Source organism: Trachypithecus francoisi, unplaced genomic scaffold (assembly GCF_009764315.1).
Source record: "Trachypithecus francoisi isolate TF-2019V2 unplaced genomic scaffold, Tfra_2.0 Lachesis_group5, whole genome shotgun sequence".
Classification (NCBI taxonomy): domain Eukaryota; kingdom Metazoa; phylum Chordata; class Mammalia; order Primates; family Cercopithecidae; genus Trachypithecus; species Trachypithecus francoisi.
Genome location: NW_022681470.1, coordinates 145,419,029 through 145,435,432, shown reverse-complemented (window position 1 = coordinate 145,435,432; position 16,404 = coordinate 145,419,029). Strand labels below are relative to the sequence as shown.

Here is a 16,404-nt window from a genome sequence, read left to right as displayed (position 1 = left end):
CCCCCAAGCCAAACCAGACACATGGGTCCTGGGGTCAGAGTTTTAATCCTGGGAGAAAGAATCTGGCCACTGGGCCCCGGCGTGTCCGAATCAGTGCTCCAGTGCCCGCCTCTTCTCCAGCTTCTTCTGTAGCTCTGCCGTCATGTCCGCCAGCCCTGGGGGTTCAGGACCGGGAGCTGCAGCTGGCCCAGGGATCCCCAGTCCATGCCCTGCCCACTGACAGCCACCCAGGACCAGCTACAGATTTGCAGGGCCGCATGCAACATGACAGTGTGCTCGAAGGCATTAGGAATTTCAAGACAGAGACAGCAGAGCCTTAAAAGACAGGGGTGCTTCAGAGTGTGAGGCCCTGTGTGGCTGCATGGTCACACGCCTGGGAAACCTGCCCCACGTTGACCCCACAGACCCCTTACCAGCTGTGGGGAAGAGAGGCTGGGCTGAGCTGGCTGGCAGCTTCCTGGCCAAGCCACCACTAAAGACTCTGGGCTCTGGAAGAGAAGACAGATGAGGCCAGGTGCGGTGGCTTACGCTGGTAATCCCAGCACTTTGGGAGGCTGAGGTGGGTGGATCCCTTGAGGTCAGGAGTTCGATACCAGCCTGGGCCACATGGTGAAACCCCTTCCCTACTAAAAATACAAAAATTAGATGGATGTGGTGGCAGGTGCCTGTAATCCCAGCTACTTGAGAGGCTGAGGCAGGAGAATCGCTTGAACCCAGGAGACAGAGGTTGCAGTGAGCTGAGATCGCACCACTGCCTGGGGCGACAGAGTGAGGTTCCATCTCAAAAACAACAAAGACAGATGCGGGCTAAGGCTGGCCTGCCATCAGGTGAGGGCGGGATTTGTGGGGGGACCCCTACCTGGCTTGGGTCCAACGAGTGGCTTTGGAAGCTTTGCAGGAGCCTTTGGCAACTTCTTCGGCTTCACGATGACCGGCCGACTAGAGGAAGCCACTGCGTGGACAAAAGTGTAATGTGTCACATCAGCTGTTCACCTGCTTCCCCAGCCCCCAGCTCTCAGCAGCTCTGTTCCCCACCCACCGTCTTGGTTCTCATAGTCAACAACTGGGGCATCTCCAATGGGGGTCACGTAGTTCTCTTCCTGGTTCGGTAGTGGGGGCAGTGGGGGTAACAGGGGCAGCTTGTCCTGGCTGGACACAGGCACAGATGTAGGTGGCAGCGGCTTGGGGCCACCTGTGCAGGGTGCAGGACCTGATGGGGAAAGGTGGTCACTGTCAAGACCCACGTCATACAGGGACACCTTGGTGGGGTGTCTGTGTGCATGCCTGGAGACATGCATATGTCCCTGTGTGTCTGTGTGCCCCCATGTATAAGTCTGTCTGTCTGGGCTGGGCGCAGTGGCTCACACCTGTGATCCCAGCACTTTGGGAGGCCGGGGTGGGCGGATCACCTGAAGTCAGGGGTTCAAGACCAGTCTAGCCAATATGGTGAAACCCCATCTCTACTAAAAATATAAAAATTAGCCTGGCATGGCGGCAGGCTCCTGTAATCCCAGGCAGGAGAATCGCTTGAACCCAGGAGGGACAGGTTGCAGTGAGCTGAGATCGCGCCACTGCACTCCAGCCTGGGTGATACAGCGAGATTCCTTCTCAAAAAAAAAAAAAGGTCTATATGTCTTTGTATGGCATATGCATGTACACTAATTGAATCTGGATACCAGGTTTGTACAAACATGCCTGTTGTGTGTATACATGTGTGACTCTGCACGCCTGCTAAGGTAGCTGCTTTAGTCCTTGTCTAGATGAGTGTGTTATGCCCATGTATCTACACATGTCCGATTTTGTGCCTGTGCATGGATGTGTCTGCATTTATGTGTACACACGTGATTGTGGCATGAGACAGGTGTATCTGTGCGACATAGCGTGTGTATGTGACTGGAATCGGGGGACATGTGTATTCATGCATGTGTGGATCTGTTGTACCCACACAAGTGTATGTCACCTTCTGGCTAGGCAGGTGGCCATAGTTCATGAATCATGCATGTGTGTGTGGATATGGCACTTGGGGGTCCTTGCATACGCCCAGCCCAGGGAAGACCAGAGTACCCACGCTACGTTCCTTTCTAGTGTGTTCTCTGCCTCCTCCTCTCCATAAACAGGACCGATTCCCACCTCTTTCCCAACACCCACCCTGATTCCCGGTCTCTGGGGGACTACTGCTTCTCCGGATGCACCTTCTGACCCCCTCAATGCCCATTTCTACCTAAGAAGATCCTTTGGGACCATCTACAAAGACCCACTCTTCTAGGAAGCTCTCCCTGCTCTGCCCCCATCTTCTCCCGAACTCTAGGCGCCTCCCCTGAGCCCAGGTTTTTCCTCCAAATTCGACCCTACAGGGTGAGAGTGTCTGTGGGTAGCTCTGTCCCAAGCTGGGACTCCCGCCCTCTCCCCCAACACACACCCTGATGGCAGGGTCTGAGTCATTTCTGTCCTTGCAACTTTGGGAACAACATCAGACACAGGCGGTGCAGCCACCAAGCTGAGTGAAGGGGCGTGGCTGAATGCGGGGTCCTTGATCCCTCCCACCTCGGCCCGCGGGGAGGGGGCGTCACCTGGGCCCAGGGCGGAGGGCGCCACCCACACACTCTCGCCATTCTCCTTATCGGCTTCCACGTAACCTGGAACAGAGAAGGCGTCCTGGAGGAAGGGGCGGCCCCGTCCGTCCAAGCGGGGGCGGGAGAGGTGAGGACTGGGCCCCCGAACTCCCCGAAGGCGCACCCACCTAGCACCTTCTCGTAGTCCTCGTCCAACAGGAATGGCACCAGCGCCTTTTTGGTGTGCGACACGAAATAGTTGACTACGGAGTCCAGGGAGGTGCAAGAGAACTGGGGGCAGATGGGGGAGGGGTCAGGCTGCTGGGGAAGGGACGGCGACCCCACAAAGGCACTTCTAGGGACCCCGGCCCAACGCTCACCGGCTCTTCCACGTCGATCACGTACTTGGGGCCCTCCCGCTTCACCTTGTAATGCCGGACCACGTGCGTCCTGCACCAGCAGAAAGCGAGTGAGTGGCTCAGCCCAGGCTCCCACACCGCCCCCCAGGGAAGGCCCCGCTCCGAATCCAGGCTCCGCCCCCAATAGAAACAGGTCCATACTAGCTTTGCCCCCAGAGAACACCCAGCCACTGACTGGCTCCACCCTGTGAAGGACCTAAGCCCGTCTATCCTCCCGGAGCATTGACTGAACCGACCCCCCCCACAGAAGACCCCACCCCTAGTTTTGGCACCACCTCCAGGGAGGGACCAGGCCAGACTAACAGCCTAGGAAAGGTCAGCCCCTAATTCTGGCACCGCGCCTAGGGCGAACCAGGCCCTAAAGACTCCGCCCCAGGTAGGCCCCTCCCCCTGTAGTGGCTCTACCCCCCCGGCCCCGACTCCACCTTCTACATCGCCTTGCCCAACCCTGGACTGAGCTTGAGGATTTGGCGAAAGGCTCTAACTCCGCCCCCGGGGTGGCCCCGCCTCCATAGCCCTATTCAACTTCCAAAGGGTCATGGCCGTGACTCCACCCATAGATCCTGACTCTGCCCAAAAAGCCCATTCCCACCGTTGGATTTGACTTCATCCCCTCCAGTGGCCCAGACCTGGCCCCCGCGTTCCGGAGGAGCCGACCCTAACCGAGGGGTCTGACTCCACCTGCAGGGAATCCCAGCTCCTAACCCAAGACCTGACTCCTCCTGCAAAGGGATCTGCCTGGGCTCTACCTTCTTCCCCAGGCATTGACCCCGTACCTGGGGCAAGGCCAGCCTCGGGATCCCACGATCCCGGAGCGCTGACCCCGCCCCCCAGCCCGGCCACCCCAGCTCTGACTCCGCCCGCAGTGTGCTCTGCTCAGCTTTAGCTCGGTCCCCAGTCTCCCCTGCTGAGGTCGACTCCGCCCCGGGTCTCCCCTGCTCAGCTCTGACTCCACCCCCAGCCCGCCCAGCCCAGCTCTGACTCCTCCCCCAATCCGCCCAGCTCAGCTCTGACTCCGCCCCCAGTTCGCGCTTCTCAGCTCTGGCTCCGTTCCAGGACCTACCCACTAGCCGGTAGGGCTCCGCCCCTGCTTCTGACCACGCCCCCGCGCCCACCCTCCTCCCCACCCAGGGCTCCCGAGACGCGCATGCGCACCCATTGTGCATCTGCCGCGTGGTGACCGACACGCCGTCAGCACCGTCCCCGCTGGGCCGCAGCAGCAGGTTCCCGCACTCGGGATAGCGCTCCAGGAGCAGTTGTGCCTCCAGCCGGCTCACCTTCAGGAAGCACCTGTGGAGGGCCGCGTCACCCACTTGGGACCCCGGAGACCAAGTCCGCTCTTCCGCACGTAAACCCCGCCTCCTCTGAGACCCAGCCCCGTCCCCATCCCCTAGGCCCAGGAGACCCTGCCCTGCTCTCCAGACCCAGGCCCCTTCCACGGAGGCACAGTCTGGCCTTCCAGGCTCCTAGTTCTTGTGGCTTTTTTTTTTTTTTTTTTTGAGACGGAGTTTCGCTCTTGTTACCCAGGCTGGAGTGCAATGGAGCGATCTCGGCTCACCGCAACCTCCGCCTCCCGGGTTCAAGCGATTCTCCTGCCTCCGTCTCCCGAGTAGCTGGGATTATAAGCATGCGCCACTAGACCCGCCTAATTTTTGTATTTTTAGTAGAGACGGGATTTCTGCATGTTGTTCAAGCTGGTCTCGAACTCCCGACCTCAGATGATCTGCCCGCTTAGGCCTCCCAAGGTGCTGGGATTACACGCGTGAGCCACTGCACCCGACCGGGTTTTTTTTTGTTCTTTTTTTCTTTAGAGACGGAGTATCGCGATGTTGCCCAGGCTGGTCTCGAACTGGGGTCAAGCAATCCTCCCGCCTCGACCTCCCAAAACGCTGAGATGACTGGCACGAGCCACCGCGTCCAGCCAGGCTCCTAATTCTGGCCCCGGGAGGCCCTGCCCGCCTCCCTAATCACCAAGAACCGCCCACAAAGACAATGCTCCGCCCCCAATCCAGGCCCCGCCTCTGGGGTCCTGGATACCCTCTCCGACAAATAACCCCTCCCCGGAGACGAAGCCCCACCTTCTAGACACCCAAACTGACCACCCCCAGACCCTGTCCCACTCCTCAGGCCTAGGCCCAGCCTCTGAAGACCCTTCCAGTCCTCTAGGCCCCTAGACCCGCTCCTGGAGATCCTGCCCCGCCTCCCAGAATGTGCCTTAACGCCCCCTCCCCCTTCCCCACTCCCCATCCCCAATGCCATCGTCTTGCAAAATCCAAGACCCAACTCCAGGGGACTCAGCTCACGGCCCACCCTCAACCACACACCCACCTCCCGTCCCCATTCTGCAGCCCCTCGGGGCAGGCGGGGCACTCACGAGGGTATCTCCAGTGCACGGCGCGCCTCCTCTTTGGCCAAGACTTCAGCCATCATGTATAGGTGCCCAGGAAGCAGGGTCAGGTTGGACGGGACACGGAGCTGAGGGGCGATCGAGGGACAGTGACTGCACCCAGCCGGCCGGGAATAGATGGCTGTGCCCAAGTCACAGAGTGGCAAACTGAGGCCAGAGCTCAGAGCCAGGAACTCTGACACCTTAGGGGGCAAAGAGGGCTTCGGGAGGGTGCAGAGGAGTTGAACGAGAGTAGATGCTGGGGCTAGGTGCAGTGGCTCAGGCCTGTAATTCCAGCACTTTGGGAGGCCGAGGCGGGCAGATCACCTGAGGTCAGGAGTTTGAGACCACCCTGGGCAACATGGTGAAACCCCGTTTGTACTAAAAACACAAAAAATTTGCCGGGCGTGGTGGCAGACACCTGTAATCCCAGCTACTCGGGAGGCTGGGGCAGGAGAATCACTTGAACCCGGGAAGGCGGAGGCTGCAGTGAGCCGAGATCACACCATTGCACTCCAGCCTGGGTGACAGAGTGAGACTCCGTTCCCCGCTCACCTCACCCACCAAAAAAAAAAAAAAAAAAAAAAAGTAGATGCTGGAATCTCAATCTAAAGTCTTCAGGGGCCAGTCTGGTCTCAAACTCAATGGCCTGCCAGGGCGAGGAAGGAAACGGGCAAATCAGGGAAAACGGGAAGGTAGACTAAAATTCCCGGTTGATAAATGATGTCAGCTAATTTTTAAAAATTTAGCACTCTGTGGCCGGGCATGGTGGCTCACGTCTATAATCCCATCACTTCGGGAGGCCAAGGAGGGTGGATCACTTGAGCACAGAAGTTGGAGACCAGCCTGGGCAACATAGTGAGACCCTTCTCTACAAAAAATTTAAAAAATTAATGAGATGTGGTAGTGTGTGCCTGTAGTCCCAGCTACTTGGGAGGCTGAGGCAGGAGGACTGCTTGAGCCTGGGAGTTGGAGGCTGCAGTGAGCTATGATCACACCACTGCACTCTAGCCTCGGCAATAGAGAGAGACCCTGTCTCAAAAAAATAAAATAAGAGGCCGAGCATGGTGGCTCGCACCTGTAATCCCAGCACTTTGGGAGGCTAAGGTGGGTGGATCACAAGGTCAGGAGATCGAGACCATCCTGGCTGACACAGTGAAACCCTGTCTCTACTAAAATACAAAAAAAATTAGCCTGGCGTGGTGGCAGGCGCCTGTAGTCCCAGTTGCTGGGGAGGCTGAGGCAGGAGAATGGCATGAACCCGGGAGGTGGAGCTTGCAGTGAGCCGAGACTGCGCCAGACTCCATCTCAAAAAAAAAAATAATAATAATAATTAAATTAAATTAAATAAGAAATACAACTGGTCGCTGTGGCTCATGCCTGTAATCCCAGCACTTTTGAGTGGCCGAGGTGGGCCAATCACTTGGGGTTAGGAGTTTGAGACCAGCTTGGCCAACAGGTTGAAACCCCATGTATGCTAAAAAAACAAAAATTAGTCAGGCATGGTGGCGGACGTCTGTAATCCCAGCTACTCGAAGGCTGAGGCACGAGAATTGCTTGAACTGGGGAGGCAGATGTTGTGGTGAACTGAGATCGTACCACTGCACTCCAGCCTGGGCAACAGAGCGAGACTTAGTCTCAAAAAAATAAAATAAAATTTAGCACTCAGTTGATAAAACAAAGGATGTTTATGGGGTATATTTGGTCCAAGGTTTGAGGCCAGTGTACTATACTCTGGAGGCTTGTTTGGAGAACGAAAGATGGAAAGAAAAAGGAGGCTTTTTTTTTTTTTTTTTTTTTTTTTGAGGCGGAGTCTCGCTCTGCCGCCCAGGCTGGAGTGCAGTGGCCGGATCTCAGCTCACTGCAAGCTCCGCCTCCCGGGTTTACGCCATTCTCCTGCCTCAGCCTCCCGAGTAGCTGGGACTACAGGCACCCGCCACCTCGCTCGGCTAGTTTTTTGTGTTTTTTAGTAGAGACGAGGTTTCACCGTGTTAGCCAGGATGGTCTCGATCTCCTGACCTTGTGATCCGCCCGTCTCGGCCTCCCAAAGTGCTGGGATTACAGGCTTGAGCCACTGCGCCCGGCCAAAAGGAGGCTTTTTGAGGAGATCTGGAGAATGGGAGAGAGGGCGCAGAGAGCCACTGCTCTTACCTCCACCACCGTTAAGATGAAGCCTTTCCACATTTCCCGACACTCCAAGGTCTCTACCTAGGGAACAAAAGAAAAAAGAGAATCCATGTCAGTGAACCTCAGTCTACTCATCAATGAAATGGGACTAGGGAAGAGTTCCTGCTTCAAAGGGCTGTTTTCTTTTTTCTTTTTCTTCTTTTTTTTTGAGATGGAGTCTCGCTCTGTCGCCCAGGCTGGGTGCAGTGGCATGATCTCAGTTAAGTGCAACCTCCACCTCCCAGGTTCAAGCGATTCTCCTGCCTCAGCCTCCTGAGTAGCTGGGACTATAGGCATGCACCATCTCGCCCAGCCTTTTTTTTTTTTTTCTTAGACATGAGAGTCTCGCTTTGTTGCCAGGCTGGTCTTGAACTCCTGGGCTCAAGCTATCTTTCTGCCTTGGCCTCCCAAAGTGCTCAGATTACAGGTGTGAGCCACCATGCCTGGCTGATATTATGATTTTTGATGTTATTATATCTACATTTGAAAAACATAGGTCAGGCTGGATGCAGTGGCTCACCCCTATAATCCCAGCATTTTGGGAGGTCGAGGCGGGAGGATCACTTGAGCCTAGGAGTTGAAGACCAGACTGGGTAACATAGCGCGCCCCCTGTCTCTATAAAAAATAAAGTCTTAGCCAGGCATAGTGGAGTGTGCTTAGCTGAGGTGGGAGGATTGCTTGAGCCTGGGAGGTCGAGGCTGCAGTGAGCTATGATCTCATTACTGCACTCCAGCCTGGGCGACGAGCAAGACCCTGTCTCAAAATAAAATCATAAATAAAATAATAGAAAAACATAGATCAGTTCCCGGACCTCTCATTCTCTAAACCCTTCCGTAGGCCAGGCACAGTGACTCTCGCTTGTAATCCCAGCACTTTGAGAGGCCGAGGTGGGTGGATCACTTGAGGTCAGGAGTTCGAGACCAGCTTGGCCGACATGGTGAAACCCCGTCTCTACCAAAAATACAAAAATTAGCCGCACATGGTGGCACACGCCTGTAATCCCAGCTACTAGGGAGGCTGAGGCAGGAGAATCACTTATACGTGGGAGGCAGAGGTTGTAGTGAGCCAAGATTGCGCCACTGCACTCCAGCCTGGGCGATAAGAGTGAGACTGCCTCAAAATAAAAAAAAAAAAATAAACCCTCGGCCGGGCGCAGTGGCTCACGCCTGCAATCCCAGCAGTTTGGGAGGCCGAGGTGGGTGGATCACCTGAGGTCAGGAGTTCGAGACCAGTATGGCCAACATGGTGAAACCCCGTCTCTACTCAAGATTCAAAAAATTAGCCAGGAGTGGTGGCACACACCTGTAATCCCAACTACTCGGGAGGCAGAGGCAAGAGAATCGCTTGAACCCGGGAGGCGGAGGTTGCAGTGAGCCAAGATCGTGCCATTGCACTCCAGCCTGGGTGACGGGATGAGACTTGGTCCCAAAAAAAAAAAATGAAATGAAATAAAATAAAAGAAACCCTCCCATAGCACCAGCTCCTTTGGGGTCAAGACCCAAGTCTTACCCAGGGCCCACAGGGCCCTGTACTACCTGCCCCTTTGTGGTTGGCACAATGGAGGGGAGGAACATTTGAGCATCTTCTGCCAGCACCTCCCCTCAGCACCCCTCCACCGAGGGACCTACCTTGAACTTGATCTCCTGATTCCGGAGAATCAGGTTGAAGTGGGTGCCTGGGTCACGTGAGCTTCCCCAGGGAATCTCATCAGTGAGTTTCTCAAATGCTCCCAGGTTGAGCTTCTCCACGTGCTGGGGGCACAGAAGCAGGGAGTCTGGGCACCAGTTCCTTGGCCTCCAGGCCCCCTGGATGATGTATCAGCCATTATGGCCACACCATCCTCATTGTCTGCTTGGTCTCTGGGGTCAAGGGAAGGCCAGCTCTGGAGCCTCCATTCACATCCTTACCTGGAAGTCCCGATTGCTATTGTAGAAATAAATGGTGAGACCCTGGAGGCCTGCCCAGAACTTCTTGTAATCCTGGGGACCAGAGGTGCAGAAAGAAGAGGTGAGGTGGCCAGGCTGAGTACCTCTCATGTGCTCAGTCTTGCCTCAGGGCCTTTGCACTGATTGTGCTCTCCCACGCTGCCCCCAGATCTTGATCACCTCCTGCCTTGAGTTTCTGATCAAATGTTGCCTTCTCGGGGAGACCCTCCCCACCCACAGCCCAGCTTCTGGGTATCTGTTTTCCTCTGGGAAAGGACCAGACGGAACCTTGACGTGATGAAGGACCCAGAGTAACCCCCGCCAATCTATAGAGGTGGGGGCTCTAGGGGTGAGTTGAACTAACTGGTTTAATGGTGTCCCATCCATCTTCCGTCATCCAGCTACCCACTAGCCATATATCTATCATCCATCTATCCATCCACCCACCCACCCATTTGTCCATCCACCTACCATTCACCCATTCATCTATCCATCCATCCACCCACCATCCATCCACCAATCCGTCCACCCACCCACCCATCCACACATCTATCCATCCAGTTATTCATCCACCCACCCGCCTACCCATTCATCCATCCACCTACCATTCACCCATCCATTCATCTGTTCATCCACTCATCATCCACCCACTCATCCATCCATCACCCCCATCCATCTATCCATCATCCAGCCATTCATGATCCATCTATCCACTCATTCATCCATACATACATCACCCACCATCCATCCAGTCATCCATCTACCCACTCATCCATCTGTCCACCCATCCGTCCACCCATCCATCCATCCCTACGTCATCTATCCATCCATCAATCCACCCACCGTCCATCATCCATCCACCCACTCATCCATGCATCCATACATGCATCTACTCATCTATCCATGCATCCCTCCATCATCCATCCATTCACTCATCCATCCATCTACTCATCCCTCCATCATCCATCCACCTACTCATCCATCCATCCACTCATCCCTCCATCATCCATCCATGCACTCGTCCATCTATCCATCCATCCACCCACCCATCTGCCCATTCATCCATCTATCCCCCAACTCATCCATCCAGCCAGCCAGCCAGCCAGCCATCCACTCATCTGTCTATACATCCCTCCATCATGCATCCACCTACTCATCCATCCATCCACTCATCCCTCCATCATCCATCCATGCACTCGTCTATCTATCCATCATCCATCCACCCACCCATCTGCCCGTTCATCCATCCATCCCCCAACTCATCTATCCATCCAGCCAGCCAGCCAACCATCCACTCATCGTCCATACATCCCTCCATCATGCATCCACCTACTCACCCATCTATCATCCATCCATGCACTTGTCCATCCAACCATCATTCACCCACTTGTATATGCACTCATCCATCCATCCACACATCCTCTCAGCCACCATCCAGCCCGCATCTATCCATTACCAAGTCTCCACTCATCCCCCCATCTACTCATCCACTTGTCCATCCGTAGACACACGCACAGGTACATACAGGCATTTACCTAACATTTACTGAAGGCTTTTTATGTGCTAGCCCTCCTCCAGGCACTGGGACTAGAGCAATATGGGATTAAACACCATATTACCAGTTACCATATTGCTTTACTATGTACCCACAATGTGCTGTTGGGCAAGTTATTTGAGCCATCTTTTTCTGTTTCCCCAGCTGTAAAATGGTGATAACAATGGTGCCAAGTCTGGAGGATCTCATGAGAATTAGGTGACTTTCCATATGGGAAGCACCAGGGCCTGCACTGAGTCAAGTCCTCAACATGTGACCTGTGACTGCAGCCTTAACTCCCCTATTTCCGAAGACAGAAAACTGAGACTCAAAGATTAAGTCACTTGCAAAAGGCCTGGGAGTAAGGAAAGTGTGGAACTGGGATTAGAACCTGGGTCTTCTGAATTTGGGTCCATGATCTTTTTTGTTTTGGTTTGGTTTTTGTTGTTGTTTTGGGTTTTTTGTTTTATTTTGTTTTGCTTTTGAAGCAGTCTCACTCTATCACCCAGGCTGGAGTGCAGTGGCATGATCACGGCTCACTGCAAGCTCTGTTTCCTAGGTTCACGCCATTCTCCTGCCTCAACCACCTGAGTAGCTGGGACTACAGGTGCCTGCCACCACACCCAGTTAATTTTTTGTATTTTTTAGCAGAGATGGGGTTTCACCGTGTTAGCCAGGATGGTCTCAATCTCCTGACCTGGTGATCCGCCTGCCTCGGCCTCCCAAAGTGCTGTGATTACAGGCGTGAGCTGTTTTGTTTTGTTTTGTTTTGTTTTGTTTGAGACGGAGTCTCGCTCTGTCGCCCAGGCTGGAGTGCAGTGGCGCGATCTCGGCTCACTGCAAGCTCCGCCTCCCGGGTTCCCGCCATTCTCCTGCCTCAGCCTCCGGAGTAGCTGGGACTACAGGCGCCCGCCATGTCGCCCGGCTAGTTTTTTGTATTTTTTAGTAGAGACGGGGTTTCACCGTGTTGACCAGGATGGTCTTGATCTCCTGACCTCGTGATCCACCCGTCTCCGCCTCCCAAAGTGCTGGGATTACAGGCTTGAGCCACCGCGCCCAGCCTGTTTTGTTTTTAAGAGACGAGTTTCACTCTGTCGCCCAGGCTGGAGTGCAGTGGTGCGATCTCGGCTCACTGCAACCTCTGCCTCCCGGGTTCAAGCGATTCTCCTGCCTCAGCTTCTCAAGTAGCTGCGACTACAAGTACACACCACCACATCCGGCTAATTTTTGTATTTTTTAGTAGAGATGGGGTTTCATGATATGTTGGCCAGGCTGGTCTCGAATTCCTGACCTCAAGTGATCTGCTAGCCTCGGCCTCCCAAAGTGTTGGGATTATAGGTGTGAGCCACCGTGTCCAGCCTTCTTTGTTTTTTGAGACAGAGTCTCACTCTGTTACCCAGGCTGAAGTGCAGTGGCACCATCTCAGCTCACTGCAACCTCCGCCTCTTGGGTTCAAACGATTCTCCTGCCTCTGCTTCCTAAGTAGCTGGGATTAAGGCGCCTGCCACCATGCCTGGCTAATTATTGTATTTTTTAGTAGAGACGAGGTTTCACCATGTTGGCCACGTTGGTCTCGAACTCCTGACCTTGGGTGATCTGCCCACCTCAGCCTTCCAAAGTGCTGGGATTACAGGCATAGCCACTGTGCCTGGCCTTCCCCATTACCTTTCTTAACTGCAGTGATCCACTGCCTCCAAAGTGTTTGTTGGTTGGGGAGGATTTGGATGCATGGAGGTAGAAGGAAAGTCCACTCCCCTATAGGTAAGGAAACCTCAGGGGCAGAGGCGGGGACATGGGCAGGGCAGGGAGGAGCTGGGGTGTTTGTTTTGATCTGTATCAGAAAATGAGGCAGGCACGGTGGCTCACACCTCTAATCCCAGCACTTTGGGAGGCTGAGGCAGGAGGGTCGCTTAAGGCCAGAAATTTGAGACCAGCCTGGGCAACATAGCAAGACCCCACTTTTTTTTTTTTTTTTTTTTTTTTTTTAGACGTAGTCTCACTCTGTTGCCAGCCTGGAGTGCAGTGGCACAGTCTCGGCTCACTGCAACCTCTGCCTCCTGGATTCAAGCAATTCTCCTGCCTCAGCCTCCTGAGTAACTGGGATCACAGGCGCGCACCACCACACATAGCTAATTTTTGTATTTTAAGTAGAGACGGGGTTTCACCATGGTGGCCAGGCGAGTCTCGAACTCCTCACTTCAGGTGATCCACCTGCCTCGGCCTCCCTAAATGCTGGGATTACCGGCGTGAGCCACTGCACCCGGCCAGCAAGACCCCATCTTTAAAAAAAAAAAAAAAATTACGCCAGAAAAATTAGGCCAAAAACTTAGCCAGAAGTGGCGGTGCATGCCTGTAGTCCCAGCTCCTCAGGAGGCTGGGGCAGGAGGTTCACTTGAGCCCAGGAGTTTGAGGCTACAGTGAGCCATGATCATGCCCTTGCACTCCAGCCTGGGTGACAGAGTAACTCTGTCTTTAAAAAAAAGAAAGAAAGAAAGAAAGAAAAAATGAGCCGGGCGCGGTGGCTCAAGCCTGTAATCCCAGCACTTTGGGAGGCCGAGACGGGCGGATCACGAGGTCAGGAGATCGAGACCATCCTGGCTAACATGGTGAAACCCCATCTCTACTAAAAAATACAAAAAAAAACTAGCCGGGCGAGGTGGCGGGCGCCTGTAGTCCCAGCTACTCGGGAGGCTGAGGCAGGAGAATGGCATAAACCTGGGAGGCGGAGCTTGCAGTGAGCTGAGATCCGGCCACTGCACTCCAGCCTGGGCGACAGAGCGAGACTCCGTCTCAAAAAAAATAAAAATAAAAAATAAAGAAAATGAATATGGGGCATGGGGAAGGAGAGATGGGGCCTCAGGGAGAACGGAGGGCTGGGGGAGACATAAGCGCACACACACACACACACACACACACGCACGCACTGTCCATGGCCACTATCTGTCCTGTGGAATGTGGCCCCCACCAGCTCTTACTGTCCTCACATGTCACCTGTCCTGGCCTTCACCCCAGCAGCTGAGGTTCCCGGAGTTTGCCCTGGGCTGGGAGGGGGAGGAAGCCCGGGAGTCAGAGGGCTCCCCGTTTCCTGGAGACAGTGCCTGATCTTGTTTGTATTCAAGAGAGTGAAGGAGAGACAAAAGCAAAGATTGAGACAGAGAGAGAGAGACTGAGACAGACATTGGGAGAGACAGAAGGGCCAGGGAGAGAGAAAGAGAAAAAGAAACCAAATTCAAAGACACATGGAGACAGAGATAGACGCACAGAGAGGCAAATGGCCAGAACCCACCCCAGCCCCCAGCACGTGCCCTGCCCCATCCAGCACCCACTTCATCCCTCTTGGCGAGTGAGGAGACTGGGGCTCCAAGAGGTGCTGCAGCTCCCCGCAGTGACCCAACAGGGCCAGCCCCCGCCTCCCTACCTTACCCGGTCACAGGACCCCTTCTTCTCTAGAAAGCTCTCATAGTAGTGTGAAGGCAGGACACCCTTAGGCTTTGGGACCCGGGGTGGCCTCACAGCAGAGGCCATGGCAGGGCCAGGGTCTTCCGCCTGGCCTCTCCTTCCAGTGGGTGCCCCAGCTGGGCCAGAAAGCTGAGAAACAGGTTCCAGGGGAGTTTCCTCTGTCAGCCCGTCAACTCCCTCCCCTGCCAGGGCTGGGCAGAGGCTGAGCCGGGCAGGTCCATGATCCTAGGGAAATCCCCACCTCTCTGGCATGGAACCAAGAAGAAAGAGAATGTGTACGTTTACTTTTTTTTTTTTTTTGAGACAGAGTCTCGCTCTGTTGCCCAGAGTGAAGTGCAGTGGCACAATCTTGGCTCACTGCAAGCTCCGCCTCCCGGGTTCACGCCATTCTCCTGCCTCAGCCTCCCAAGTAGCTGGGACTACAGGCGCCCACCACCATGCCTGGATACTTTTTTGTATTTTCAGTAGAGGTGGGGTTTCACTGTGTTAGCCAGGATGGTCTCGATCTCCTGACCTCATGATCCAACTGCCTTGACCTCCCAAAGTGCTGGGATTACAGGCGTGAGCCACTGCGCCCAGCCAAGAATGTATAAGTTTACTTGAATGGGAGAATAATCCTGGCTATATCTGCAAAGAGAGATACATTGTCTGTCTCTTAATTTATTTATTTATTCTATTTTGAGACGGAGTTTCACTCTGTTGCCCAGGCTGGACTTCAGTGGTGCAATCTTGGCTCACTGTGACCTTTGCCTCCCGGGTTCAAGAGATTCTTCTGCCTCAGTCTCCTGATTAGCTTGGATTGCAGGTGCCTGCCATCACGCCTGGCTAATTTTTGTATTTGTAGTAGAGACGAGGTTTCACCATGTTGGCTCAGGCTGGTCTCGAACTCCTGACCCAAGTTTTCCACCTGCCTTGGTCTCTCAAAGTGCTGGAATTACAGGCGTGAGCCACCACGCCTGGCCCTTTCTCTTACTTTGATGGACCCTAATGATTACATTGGGCCCACCTGGATAATCCACACTAATCTCCCTGTTTTAAAGGTAGCTGATTAGTAACTTTAAGTTCATCTGCAATTTTTTTTTTTTTTTTGACAGTGTGTCGTTCTGTTGTTGATGCTGGAGTGCAGTGAGATGATCATAGTTCACTGTAGCCCTCACCTCCCAATCTCAAGTAGTCCTCCTGCCTCAGCCACCTGAAGAGCTGGGACTATAGGTGGGCAGCACCACACCCAACTAATTTATTTTACTTTTATTTTTTGACACGGAGTTTTGCTCTGTCGCCCAGGGTGGAGTGCAGTGGCGTGATCTCGGCTCACTGCAAGCTCCGCCTCCCGGGTTCACGCCATTCTCCTGCTTCAGCCTCCTGAGTAGCTGGGACTACAGGCGCCCACCACCATGCCTGGCTAATTTTGTTTTTTTTTTTTTGTATTTTTAGTAGAGACGGGGTTTCACCGTGTTAGCCAGGATGGTCTCTATCTCCTGACCTCATGATCCGCCTGCCTCAGCCTCCCAGAGTGCTGGGATTACAGACGTGAGCCACCGTGCCTGGCCATTTATGTTAATTTTTTAAGGATGTGTTCTCACTATGTTGCCTAGGCTGGAGTACAGGGGGGCAGTCATAACTCTCTGTAACCTCGACCTTCCAGGCTCAAGTGATCCTCCAGCCTCAGCCTCTAGAGTAGGTGGTACTATAGTTGCATGCCACCACGCCCAGCTAATTTTTTCACTTAGTAGAGACAGGTTTTTGCTGTGTTGCCCAGGCTGGTCTTTTTTTTTTTGTTTTTTTGAGACGGAATCTTGCTCTGTCGCCAGGCTGGAGTGCAGTGGCCGGATCTCAGCTCACTGCAAGCTCTGCCTCCCGGGTTTATGCCATTCTCCCGCCTCAGCCTCCGGAGTAGCTGGGACTACAGGCGCCCGCCACCTCGCCCGGCTAGTTTTTTTGTATTTTTAGTAGAGACGGGGT

The 16,404-nt window shown here is 54.2% G+C and overlaps 1 protein-coding gene across 6 annotated transcripts; it reads right to left on the bottom strand.

The window, feature by feature from the left end:
* Positions 1 to 26: 26 nt before the first annotated feature.
* On the bottom strand, positions 27 to 14,646 carry STAP2 (signal transducing adaptor family member 2). 6 transcript variants are annotated; one of them, XM_033195719.1, is made up of 13 exons: positions 14,407 to 14,646; positions 9,432 to 9,503; positions 9,153 to 9,275; positions 7,509 to 7,565; positions 5,346 to 5,446; positions 4,127 to 4,261; positions 2,933 to 3,002; positions 2,741 to 2,843; positions 2,571 to 2,636; positions 1,040 to 1,210; positions 860 to 952; positions 414 to 626; positions 27 to 155 (listed from the first exon to the last, which is right to left on the bottom strand). In XM_033195719.1, the coding sequence occupies exons 1-13, from the start codon at positions 14,506 to 14,508 to the stop codon at positions 91 to 93; spliced, it is 1,371 nt and encodes a 456-aa protein (XP_033051610.1). In that variant the 5' UTR covers positions 14,509 to 14,646; the 3' UTR covers positions 27 to 90. The 6 variants fall into 6 exon arrangements, with proteins under 6 accessions (XP_033051610.1, XP_033051611.1, XP_033051613.1 ...); XM_033195720.1 differs by having other exon boundaries at positions 414 to 623; positions 14,407 to 14,606; XM_033195722.1 differs by having other exon boundaries at positions 414 to 488; positions 14,407 to 14,606.
* Positions 14,647 to 16,404: the final 1,758 nt, after the last annotated feature.

Bases quoted from the DNA above. Each gene is read 5' to 3' on its own strand.
- STAP2 (XM_033195719.1), bottom strand. From the start codon at position 14,508: ATGGCCTCTGCTGTGAGGCCACCCCGGGTCCCAAAGCCTAAGGGTGTC. The intron at 2,637-2,740 runs GTGGGTGCGCCT...TCTCTGTTCCAG, and splicing joins GGACTACGAGAAGGTGCTAG to GTTACGTGGAAGCCGATAAG. The intron at 953-1,039 runs GTGGGTGGGGAA...TTGTCCACGCAG, and splicing joins TGACTATGAGAACCAAGACG to TGGCTTCCTCTAGTCGGCCG.